Here is a 12795-nt window from a genome sequence, read left to right as displayed (position 1 = left end):
ACTAAGAGTTTATATGGCCACAAAGACACCGAGAAATTCAGAATTATGGAAAAATTTGTTCAAATAGCACGAGAGCTATGGCCCCGAATCTGTCAAGTTGGTCATATTTCAGCTTGCTAATTCAGAAGATAGCAATTTTAACGAAACACAGATATCGGCTCTACACGAAAATTAGATAGTAAATTTAAAATATAAGTAAATGAAAATGTTAGCAAACGTAAAGGTGCTTTGTAAATCTACTTTTTTTATGCCCAGAAATGCTTAAAGGATCTGCAATATTGCCTTAGACCAACATCCCAGCTTGAAACTTGTCCTAGGAATCATCAAAATAAACATTCTGCCCAAGTTTCATAAAGATAAATGTGGCCTCTAGGTATAAACAAGGTTTTCCTTCGATTTGACCTGGTGACCTAGTTTTTGACCACCCATGACCCAGTTTTGAACTTAGAAATCACCAAGATATACATTCTGTTAAAGTTTGTATCAAATCAAAGCATAACAGAAACCTCTATATCCCTTAAAAGTTTTAAATAGAAAATTGTGCCTCTTTGCCTGGGCAGTTACTCTAAAAATGAGCTAATCTCTTATTACCATGTCATCATAAGGACAATACGATTATTAATGAAGATCTAAATAATTCATAATAAGCGCCAGATAACAAAAAGCCCGATTATAAATCAAATGTTAAAACATACCCAGATCCCCTTGCCCTTGTTTAATCATGTTAAATGTGAGTTTGTACCTAATGTGAAGTAGGGCGACAAAATTGAAGAGCGGTAGTTTTGGCACTATTTAATTACTAGTAATCAGACTTGCTAATTGTCAAACTTCTCCCAGATCTTTTGTACACAAACAGACTATAAGTTACATGAATGTGGAAGTTTATAATTTTCGGTGACCAAACTGTTGGTGTTTTCTTAGCAGAATTTACAATTATATATATATATATACAAAGGCCTAGTCTCACAAGGATAGCGGATATTTTATTTATCATAGGAAACAAACGTTAAGCTTTCATGATTACATTATTTAATATATAGACAGCAATTCAACTGAGTATCAGACACTAATGTGAAAAGGTGTCGACTGTGAAATCAATAAATAAGTGACTTTTAAGAATATTTTTTGTCGGAGTTAATGCGAGAATAGTACCGGCAAGGAATCGCGCTCATTTCGCATGAAAACAACTTATATTTACATTATATTTCCTTTTTATTTGTAAACAATATTATTTTATCAAATGCACATGCATTTGTACTTTGTTGCATTTAACATTTAAATCAGCTTTCCGACCATTCTGTTCACCAGACGGATCATCTGCGACGTCATCTAGGAATGTTCTCCCTGACTATATGCGGATGTCGTTAAAACAGCGGCCCGTTATCACTAAGCAGCATTGTCGTAATTTTTGGTGCCTTTCCTTTGCTGTTCATACAAAATGAACGTCATGAGTTTCAATGAAAAGAATAGGAAGAATGTAAATAAAGCAAATAATTTTTGTGGTTAATATACAGGACCGTTTCATAGTTTTAATTCACACACTTTTTCTTTACCAATTTGCCTCCAGATTTATGTAAGATTTTTCGGCATTTAGAAAATGGTTTCATTAGTAAGTAATTCCAATAAAAAGAAAACATAAATTGATTCTGTGCATTTTGGAAATTTTGATCCATAAAAACACTCATTTAATCGTAAAATATGTTACAGTAGAAAACTCTCAAAAGTGTTAGCCACGCTAATGAAATTTGGTGCCGAGTAGAAGAAATGTAACTGTTTTTATATGGTTCACATTAAAGTATCTACTTAAACAACACTGTTTGAACATTTTCAATATTTAATGTCAATTGTCATCTATCGGGATACACGTCCCTTAAATAAAATCATGTATATGTAAAGCTAGTAGTAAGCTTCTTTCTTCTCATTTGTTCTACTTTTCTGATAAAAAATCTAAGAATCGATAAATAATGAAATCAAAGTACATAACAAAACCTCCTTTGCAATGGTTATATATACCCTTCAGTGATATATGTACCCTTTAGTGTGACCATAAATAATAATCTCTTGAAATCATAAAAACGCAAACAAGCAAAATTAAAGCAGACTCTGTTTGAATGAGTCTGTTCAGGAGAGACAATGAAATGTGCAACATCTCGCAAGTCCCCTAAGCCGACATACAGTATGAAAAACTTTTGAAATGGACCTATATATATAAGTATTTCAGGAAACGGAAGAACTGGCGGACGTAGATGTAGATAACGTACCTACTTATAAAAAAACACTTCATACACTTCTTAGTCCACCACTTAGTCGCCGCTGGATAATCTTGTAGATACTTTACAAATCTCTGAGTATAGAGTAAATTTTAAAGATGGGACTAAGTTTACAGATTTATTTCTTGTTTGGTATGTTGTGCAAAGTAGCGATAGGAGACGAGCAACATTGCTCAAAATATCACTACGAGGCTCAAACTCTGGAAAGAATTATCAGGGCCGAGATCAGTCTAGAAACAGTGAAAAATGACATTTAACACATAAAGGAAGCAATGGATATGGAGAAGGTGAAAACAGTCAAACACAAAGCAGAACTTGAAGAAAAACTAGAACTAATGCAAGATACCATTGAGAACGTCATGATCAACGTAAGTAGTCTATTTGAAGCTAATATAATTTATTCGAAACAAAACTGATACAATGATAGCTTTCATTAACAATGATAACATATTTGACGAATGTCGTCTTCTAAACACAGTGGTTCTTTTAAAAACATGTTATATAGATGGTAACATTAAAGACATAGAGTAATTTTATTTGTGGTATTTTTGAATAATTTAACCTTAGTTTCGTAAAAAATACATATGGTTATCACATGTACGTTCAATTGAAATACTGGTACGTACTAATAATACATGTCATGTGTTTACGAATCGGATAGAAATATCCGTCCCGAGGTCACCTGCGCATTGGGCGGTAACGAGACCAGCAGAGGGACGGATATTTCTATCCGATTCGTAAACACATGATTGATATTTTTTTCTTGCATATCTTATACATATTAGCTTTTTATTCTGGTAGATTGTTTTGCATAACGTATTTGAATAAATAAATAAATAAATAAATAAATAAATAAATAAATAAAGCAAATAGAAATGCACTCTTTCTTGTAGTAGAGTATGAACACAAAGCGCGGGAAATTAACGTTCGTAAGCAGAAGTGATGTCATGACGTTTCAGTGACGCGTAATAACAAAGTTCCCCTTTAGTTTTATCGTTTGTAGCGTAACGGTATGTTCTTATCGTAAAATAACGTATTTTGAATCGAAAAATATATTATAAGGAACGGAGAGAAACTATCAAGGTACCTGATTTTTTTTCGTATGTTACATATTCAGTTCATGAATGGCTAGTTGTCATTAACAGCACAATAGTTATCTGGCATGGGGGTGCCAGATGGGTTTTGCTGGCATGGGTAAAAACACCGGAAACGCCAGTCCGGTGTGCAAGAATATGTCTTTCCATTAATTCTTTGTGATTATTTTCACATAAGTATTTTTTCACTGTACGTAACTTCAGATTTAGGGACGCCCGTACTTGGTCCGGTCGTGCTGTCTGTACTAAGACTATTTCGATGCTTCATGATTAAAATACATGTGTGGCATATCTGAGGGACCAAGTTGAGTCCGTATAGTAATGACAGAGATAAAGTGAAGATTTAACATTAACCGGTGTCTCTAAGTATCATGAAGATCAATTGAAAAATACAGCCTCTATTGCACACACAAGGTTTTTCTTTGATTTGACCTAGTGACCTAGTGACCTAGTTTTTGACCACAGATTACGCATATTCTAACTTGACCTAGATTTCATCAAGGCAATTATTCTGACTAAATTTTATGAATATCCACTGTAAAATGCAGCCCCTATTGCGTACACAAGGTTTTTTTAATTTGACCGGGTGACCTAATTTTTGACCCTAGATGACCCATATTCAAACTCCACCTAGAATTTCATATAAACAAACATTCTGATTAAATTTCAAGGAGATCCGGTGTAAAATGAAGCCCCTACTGCATACAAAGGATTTGTCTTTTATTTGACAGTGACCTAGCTTTTGACCCTGGATGATCCATATTCGATCTTGACCTAGATTTTATCAAGAAATCATTCTGACCAGAATTCATGAAGATCAGTTGAAAAATACAGCCTCTACTGGTACCGATGATAAACCCGGACAGATGATAAAGTCGACCACCTTGGAAATATTCGGTTATTTATAAAATCGAACACACCATCTAATAGTTTCCACTTAAACACCAACTGGTGAAAATAAAATCAAAATTGATAAATATTCTGTATAAATAAATGACTTACATTTATCTGTATAAAAAATATTTATACAAAATTACTGGGGAAGAGGGTGTTTTTTGCGCATGCTCACTGTCGCCACATGAAGGCCTGACATTGGGTAACTTTTCATTACTTGATCAGAAATGACTGTTGCAGCTTTTTGGGGAAAGTTTCAATATAATACTACGAAGGAAATTTTGTAAATGACAAAGTGATCGAATTTATCATCAGTCAACCTTCGTACAGTCCCCATTTTACAAACCCCTTTCAGGGCCTCACTGCGTTTGAGTTTGCTAACTAAGTATACATTTGAATTATGTAAAGTTTTCAGCAAATGTTAAGCTTTATTTTGATACCGACCATTGATTACAATTGCAGGAAAAAAAAGTTACAGGTAAAAAACTTCATTTTCTGTTCGGGTTTATCATCAGTACCAGTATCGCATACACAAGGATTTATTTTTATTTGAACTAGTGACCTAGTTTTTGACCCCAGATGACCCATTTTAAAACTTGGCTTAGATTTCATCAAGGTAATCATTCTGACAAAATTTCATGAAGATCATTTAAAAAATACAACCTCTATCGCATACACGAGGTTTTTCTTTGATTTGACCGAGTGACCTACTTTTTGACCCCAGATAACCGATTTCCGAACTAAGCCTAGATTTCACCAAGGTAATTATCTAACCAAAACTCATGAAGATCAATTAAAAAATGCAGCCTCTTTCGCATACACAAGGGTTTTCTATTATTTGACCCATTTTCGAACTCGGCCTAGATTTCATCAAGATTTGACAAATTTTCATGAAAATCAGTTGAAAAACACAGCCTCTATCGCATACACATGCTAAATGTTGACAGACGATAGACAGGCAGATAGACAGATGCTGGACATGGAGCGATCACAATAACTCACCTGAGCATAGCTAAAAAGAAATACTACACAATACCTTACCCATAGAGCCTGTACCACAACTGCATCTTGGTAATATAAATGTTGAAATGTAAAACCTTTGACAAAAATAACATAACAACATTCAGAATTTTCTATCGAACTGAAACCTTATCTACCAGGAATATACGTAAGCGTTGATAAGTAAGTTAACCATTAGACATAAATTAGATTCAACGTTGACTACATGCTAGTTTGTATTTTGTTTTTAAAACAAATCACGAAGACAAATGACAAGGAATGACCTACAACAGAAAGTTCGATGAGACAGTTTTGTACCACAAACGCAATGTGTAGCGATGTTGAGGATTCAGAATGTAGATGGATGATGTGTAAATGCAAGCCTAGACTGAGCTACCATCATGGCACGAAAAAATGTCTTTCAGGTATATATTTTGAGTTCTCAAAGCTCAATCGGATATTTTGTTCAAAAATAATTTCTTGTATTATTTTTTATCTAACTTTCTACCAGTTTCCACATTTCAATTTGTCTTAAAGATGTCACGTCTGACCCGACACATTTGTTCGCTATAGGTACATAGCTGTCAGTTAATACAAACCTCAGATTTGTTCGCTATAGGTACATAGCTGTCAGTTAATACAAACCTCAGATTTGTTCGCTATAGGTACATAGCTGTCAGTTAATACAAACCTCAGATTTGTTCGCTATAGGTACATAGCTGTCAGTTAATACAAACCTCAGATTTGTTCGCTATAGGTACATAGCTGTCAGTTAATACAAACCTCAGATTTGTTCGCTATAGGTACATAGCTGTCAGTTAATACAAACCTCAGATTCTCTGGTGTATTGGTAAACAGGCGGAAGTTATGGACCCAAATCAAGTAAGGTGCAGACCCAGAATTAAGAGAATTATCGGATATTTTTTAGATATATCTATATTTTATAAGAAGATGATATATTATTGGGTTGAATCTATTAAGCAATCGTCAGGCAAAAATTAAATTCGAATGTAGCCGCCACTTTGCATTTCTCATTTCAGACTGCGGTGATTATGGATATGGTAACACGTACCAAGTTGAGATGGATGCGTTATTAAGTGGATTTTCTGCCAATACATTCACCTCCATTTCATTAGAAGAGTGTATACAAAAATGCACAACAGAAACATGCATCATTTGTAGATCTGCCGAGTACAAGAAAGACAAGCAGACATGTTATTTGAGTTGGGAAACCCTCCACACGAACCCTTCATCCCACTCGAAAGACAGTCGGAACTATGTTATTTATACCAGGGACTGTAATTCAGACTAAAGATAATTTTGAAAGTTATAACTGTTGTTTTTCAGCTATGTCAACACTATCATTTGTCCTTGATGCCCCTCAGAATCCAGTTGGGGAGATTTCATGTTAAACTCGGAGTTATTGCGGGACTGAGGACGAGTTAAGTGGAAAAAGACACACTAAGAGTAAAATATGTAGAAAACTCTCAGAAAAACCGCTAATGAAATTTTATGCATTGTAGAAGAAATTTAGCTGTTTTTATATGGTACACATTAAATTATATACGTAAACAATACTGGTTTAACATTTTCAATATCTAATGTCAATTGCCATCTATCTACCATTTTTGACAAGGAAATGGACAAGCTCAGAGAATACTTTCAAGCACGTAACTACCCTGAATGTGTTATAAATGAGGCATTAAAGAAGGCCTCTTCTCTATCAATGCAAGATGCTCTTAATTCGTGCAGTAGCAAAAATACTGATAAAGTCATTCCTTTTGTATGTACCTACAATCCATCTTTGCCCAATATTGGTAAAATAATAAACCAATACTGGAATCTTTTAAAGTATTCTCAACAAGAGAGTGTTAGACAATTATATGACTATAAACCTATTGTTGCTTACAAAAGACCCAAGAATATTCAAGATGTTTTAGTTCATTCTAGGCTGAGTAAGAAAGACAAAAATTGTAGTGTAAGTAAATGTTATAGACGTCGCTGTACACACTGCTTAAATATTAATGAAGATAATTCATTTTCTAGTTCCACCAATTCATCTTGTTATAATGTTAGACATGATCTGTCATGCAATTCAACTGATGTTATTTACTTAATAACATGTAATAAATGTTTTAAACAGTATGTTGGACAAACGCACCAGCAATGTTCACAAAGAATGAATAGTCATAGATTTGATATCAATCATTATCCAGAAACTACTACCAATGTTTCTGAACATTTTAATTCTCAAGGACATACTATCCAGGATTTCTCTTTTATGCCCATTGATAAAGTAACTAATCCTTGGAAAAGGCTTTTAAAAGAGACTTCCTGGATGTACCGTTTGGGCACTGTGTCTCCACAAGGAATGAATTCAAAGATTCTGTATTAATGCCTTTCTGAAATACTTGTTATATATGTATATTTTATTACTTGTATGTATTCCATAATCAGTTTTTACTGGTGCCATTCCTTAATCATTGCACTTATACTGCATTTTTTCACCAGTTTTTATGTATCATACTATGATCCTGTTTATGATTTTTACGCCAAACTCTTGGTCAGAGACCACCAATTCCAAAAAGTACAGGGAACTTACTGGGAATGAGGTAAGTGTATACCTGGGAATAAGGTAACGTCTGTGCGTTCTGATTGGTCAGTCATGTAAACAAACCCAGGAAGTGATTATTTTTTCAAAATTGATATTTTTTCACTGCATTTACAGTATTTTATTATACATTTTGACAAAATTTGCTACATTTTATGTGTATTGAAAAAAAGTTTTATCAAACGAATTTCTCCCGCCATGTCAATGATGTAAACAGGGGGTCATCTCATTCACACGAAAATTACTTAAATAAAGTATCACTATTCATATGTTTTTCGTCCGATATTTTGGTAGAACTAAGATAGTTCTTGAAAAACTTGTAATTAGATATACATGTTTCGATGTATGGAAGGCCGTACACGCCATAATGTTACAATGTAAGTCTATGGGAAAACAATTGGTGGTCTCTGACCTATAATAGAGCTAAAACATGACTTTCGTCGGAAGTCATCACAGGTAATGTAAATGGCCACAAATCTGTTGTAAATGATGTAGAAAGACGTTTTCGTGCAAAAATAAGCGTGAAATTTGATTTTTTAAAAAAATTTGGCCTCTTTTTTTAACAGGTGTGCCCATTTTTGTCTGGGCTTTTTGGCCAAAAAGGACCTTTTTAATCTCTGTAATGTTAGAGAATGATCAAAATTATTAGACCTTATTTCTGTTTTTTACGGAATGAATCGTATTTCAGCTTCCAAGTCAAATCAAAAGCAGACAACTGAAATTTTCACGAAAAATTGCAATCTCACGACGACAGGGACCGAGTCTGGGCATATAAATCGACAGGGGGTGACCTCAGTAAACTGTCCATATCTTTCTTAAAACTGTTCATTTCTTGATGAAACTTTGTAAGACATTTGGTATTGGATCATGTTTCACAATATCACTGTAAAGTTGGAAAATGTGATACGAAACATTCATCTATAGGTCAGAGACCACCAATTCCAAAAAGTACAGGGAACTTACTGGGAATGAGGTAAGTGTATACCTGGGAATAAGGTAACGTCTGTGCGTTCTGATTGGTCAGTCATGTAAACAAACCCAGGAAGTGATTATTTTTTCAAAATTGATATTTTTTCACTGCATTTACAGTATTTTATTATACATTTTGACAAACTTTGCTACATTTTATGTGTATTGAAAAAAAGTTTTATCAAACGAATTTCTCCCGCCATGTCAATGATGTAAACAGGGGGTCATCTCATTCACACGAAAATTACTTAAATAAAGTATCACTATTCATATGTTTCTCGTCCGATATTTTGGTAGAACTAAGATAGTTCTTGAAAAACTTGTAATTAGATATACATGTTTCGATGTATGGAAGGCCGTACACGCCATAATGTTACAATGTAAGTCTATGGGAAAACAATTGGTGGTCTCTGACCTCTTTGTTTAATTTTGACGTTGTCGTCATCGACGTCGTTTGACGTTGACGTCACTTCCTTTGTTATGTTTATTTTGAACCCTGAAGAAGGCTGATGTAGCCGAAACGTTGGTTAAAAATAAAGTGACTTGTTTTTAAAAAGTTTTTGTAGTTTTGACTACTTTTAATACTTATATTCATCTATCTAGATGCAAATCCTTTAAATAAAAAATATCTGCCTCTTCCGTTGATAATAAAGAAGAAGTTTGGTAAAAAAAGACATGAGGTACAAGAAGGTTTGATAAATTGTATCTACTATTTATGTAATCAAACAATGTATACATGCTAAATTGTATATTATACCGGTATCGGCGTTAAAAACTTTTACAATGAGCAGTAATTGGGATCTTTTTGTTACACTCGTATTCTGAGCTGTACACAAAGCAGGATAGACTTTCTCACTTGACGACCAGTACTAAATATATTATTCACTGACCAATGCATGTGTGGATCATGAATTAATCACAAGCAAAGTGAGCAGTGTGCTTCCTTTCTATATACATTTGGTTTGGATCAGGAATGTAATATCACGCAAAGTTAATAGTATGTTTCCTTCTGTACGCATATTGCTTAGATCAGGAATGTAATATATCAGGCAAAGCTAAACGTACATGTATATGTAATGTATTTCCTTTTATAAATTTTGTTTGGATCAGGAAAGGTATAAAAATTAAAGCTAGTAATAAGCTTTTTTCTTCTCATTTGTTCTACTTTTCTGGTATAAAAATTAAGAATCGATAAATCATGAAATCAAAGTATATAACAAGACCTCTTTGCAATAATTATATATACCATTCACTGTTATAACTATGTACCCTTCAGTGTGACCATAAATGATAAAATCTGTAAGAAGATCCCTTGTAATCATAAAAAACCGCAAACAAGAAAAATAAAAGCAGACTCTTTGAGTGAGTCTGTTCTGAGGAGGGATAATGAAATGTACAACATCTCGCGAGTCCCCACAGTCGACATACAGTATAAGTGTACCAAACTTTTGAAATGGGCCTGTATATAAGTATTCCAGTAAACGGAAGAACCGGCGGACGTAGATGTAATAATATACCTACTTAGAAAAACACTTCATACACCTCATATTTCATTGAACCACTAGCTTCGTTGTCGCTGGATACTCTTGCAGACTCGAACAGAACAGTACAGAGTAAATTTTAAAGATGGGACTAAGTTTACAAATTTATTTCTTGTTTGGTATGGTGTGCAAAGTAGCGATAGGAGACGAGCAACATTGCTCAAAATATCACTACGAGGCTCAAACTCTGGAAAGAATTATCAGGGCCGAGATCAGTTTGGAAACGGTGAAAAATGACATTCAACATATGAAGGAAGCAATGGAAAAGGACAAGATGAAAACTGTCGAACATAAATCAGAACTTGAAGAAAAACTGGAACTAATGCAGCATACCATTGAGAACGTCATGATCAACGTAAGTAGTCTATTTAAGGTGGAATGCGCCTAATTTGAATTTTTCAGTTCCTTCTTTTTTCATATTGTTTAATATAAAATTCAGCATATTCCTCAAATAATGTGTATTTTACATTTTTAATATCTCTGTAACTTTTTTTCTCTGTAAACCTTCAAACACGACCACTGACGTTTATTTTTGATGAAGCATGATTTCACGTCCGTCAGACTGTTTCAGGGTCGTGAATCGTTCTATTCAGACAACAAGTATCGATTTGCTTGTTACTCAGGAGCTAAAACTGGTAAAAAGTTCCATGTCAGCATCATTTTGTAGCGTTGATACTTTATGTAACCGATAAAGAGTATTTAGATTCAACGCTGCTACTTGATTGTCTTTTGCTTCTAAAACAGATCAGCAAGACAAATGACAAGGAATGGCCTACAACTGAAAGTTCAATGAGACAGTTTTGTACCACAAACACAAAGTGTAGTGATGTTGAGGATTCAGAATGTAAATGGATGGCGTGTAAATGCAAGCCTGGACTGAGCTACCATCACGGCACGAGGAAATGTCTTTCAGGTATATGTTTTGAGTTCTCAAAGCTAAGTCGGAAGCATTTGTTGTCATATTTCGCTCTAAATTAAATTTTGTATTTTTTTCTAGTTTTCTATAAGTTTCCACATTTCAGTTGGTCTTAAAGATGCCACGTGCTGAACCGATACATTGCTGACTATAATGTTATCGCTATAGGTACATAGCTGTCAGTTATATTCAGTTAATCATCAGATATCTAAATTACAAACAGCAGACCCTGGTGCACTGGTCAAACGGTAGAGGTCATGGACTCAATTCAAGATAAGTGCAGACCAAAGTTAGGGAATTATCGAATATTTTTAGATATACATGTATCTATATTTTAAAAGCATAGCAGATAAATGAGCCATGTCATTGAGTCGAATCTATAAAGTAGTCGTCAGATAAATATTAAGTTGAATGTAATCGCCACTTTGCATTTCTCATTTCAGACTGTGGCGATTATGGATATGGTAACACGTACCAAGTTGAGATGGATGCGTATTTAAACGGATCTGGTACCAACAAATTTACCTCAATTTCATTAAAAGATTGTATACAAAAATGCGCAACAGAAACAAGCATCGTTTGTAGATCTGTCGAGTACTGGAAAGACAGTCAAACATGTTTTTTGAGTTGGGAAACCCTCCACACGAACCCTTCATCCCACAAGAAAGACCATCGGAACTCTGTTATTTATACCAGGGACTGCAATTAAGACTAAAGATAATTTGGAAAGTCATAACTGTCTTCTAATGTTGATATAGCTCTTTATTATTTATGTTAAATGTTTACCTGACATTGAGTCGCCATATGACCAATAATTGTGCCGGTGTGACGTTAAACCCAACAAAATAAATAAATTACCTGGCATTGAACATTTTGAAAGGGTTCAATGATCTGACACACACACGCGTGCGCGCGCGCACACACATGCATGCACTCACGCACACGTCTGTGTATCAACACGTGAAGTGATTATATCACAATGTTTAATATACTTTTACAGTAAACAATTAGTATAGCATTGCATTGTATACTACGAGTATTTGCCTATCAATAGTATCTCGTTAACTATGGTGTTATATCATTGGTATACCATTATACATTTAACATTGCAAGGATATCGTATTTTAATAGTATTGTATTGATCATAACCTTTATAAGTATGTACATTTGGTATATCGTAGCACTTAGACAATCCTGAGCAGTACACATATACAATGTATACCTAGATAAAAAATAAATTGAACTTGTGTGCCCACTGAAAAATATCTGTTTTCGTAAAATTATCATTTGTGTTGGTAATATCTCATTTGTTCAGTTTTAACTCCTTGGATCAAGTAAAATTAAGAGTGTGTGTTCCAAACCAGTTCGAAGTTTTTTTACATGCTTTGGACTTCAATCCGTTGCTTGAAATATTGAGAGAAAAAAAGCCTGACCATCTGTGCAGAAATTCATTGATATAATGTCCTCTACTAGCAAGAAAAGAGAGTTAAAATGCTAAATA

General features: G+C 34.2%; 1 protein-coding gene across 3 annotated transcripts; it reads left to right on the top strand.

Annotated features, from left to right (window-relative positions):
• Positions 1-2272: 2272 nt before the first annotated feature.
• Positions 2273-12578, top strand: LOC128545974 (uncharacterized). Of its 3 annotated transcripts, XR_008371387.1 has the most exons (6): positions 2273-2638; positions 5523-5682; positions 6298-9527; positions 10114-10733; positions 11123-11291; positions 11738-12578. XR_008371387.1 is itself a non-coding variant. In XM_053546067.1 (5 exons), exons 3-5 carry the CDS (start codon positions 10464-10466, stop codon positions 12001-12003), a joined length of 705 nt encoding a protein of 234 aa, XP_053402042.1. In that variant the 5' UTR covers positions 2646-5682; positions 6298-9527; positions 10114-10463; the 3' UTR covers positions 12004-12578. The 3 variants fall into 3 exon arrangements, 1 of the variants encoding a protein (XP_053402042.1); XR_008371388.1 differs by lacking the exon at positions 2273-2638 and having other exon boundaries at positions 2646-5682; positions 6298-9517; XM_053546067.1 differs by lacking the exon at positions 2273-2638 and having other exon boundaries at positions 2646-5682.
• Positions 12579-12795: the final 217 nt, after the last annotated feature.

Source organism: Mercenaria mercenaria, chromosome 6 (assembly GCF_021730395.1).
Source record: "Mercenaria mercenaria strain notata chromosome 6, MADL_Memer_1, whole genome shotgun sequence".
Taxonomy (NCBI): domain Eukaryota; kingdom Metazoa; phylum Mollusca; class Bivalvia; order Venerida; family Veneridae; genus Mercenaria; species Mercenaria mercenaria.
Note: the sequence above shows the minus strand (reverse complement) of the source record. Positions and strands in the feature narration are given on the sequence as shown.

What these genes read in the sequence shown, in the direction of transcription:
- LOC128545974 (XM_053546067.1), top strand. Translation starts at nt 10,464, where the DNA reads ATGGGACTAAGTTTACAAATTTATTTCTTGTTTGGTATGGTGTGCAAA. An exon ending in TTGAGAACGTCATGATCAAC is followed by an intron (nt 10,734 to 11,122) that starts GTAAGTAGTCTA and finishes CTTCTAAAACAG; the next exon opens with ATCAGCAAGACAAATGACAA. An exon ending in CACGAGGAAATGTCTTTCAG is followed by an intron (nt 11,292 to 11,737) that starts GTATATGTTTTG and finishes TTCTCATTTCAG; the next exon opens with ACTGTGGCGATTATGGATAT.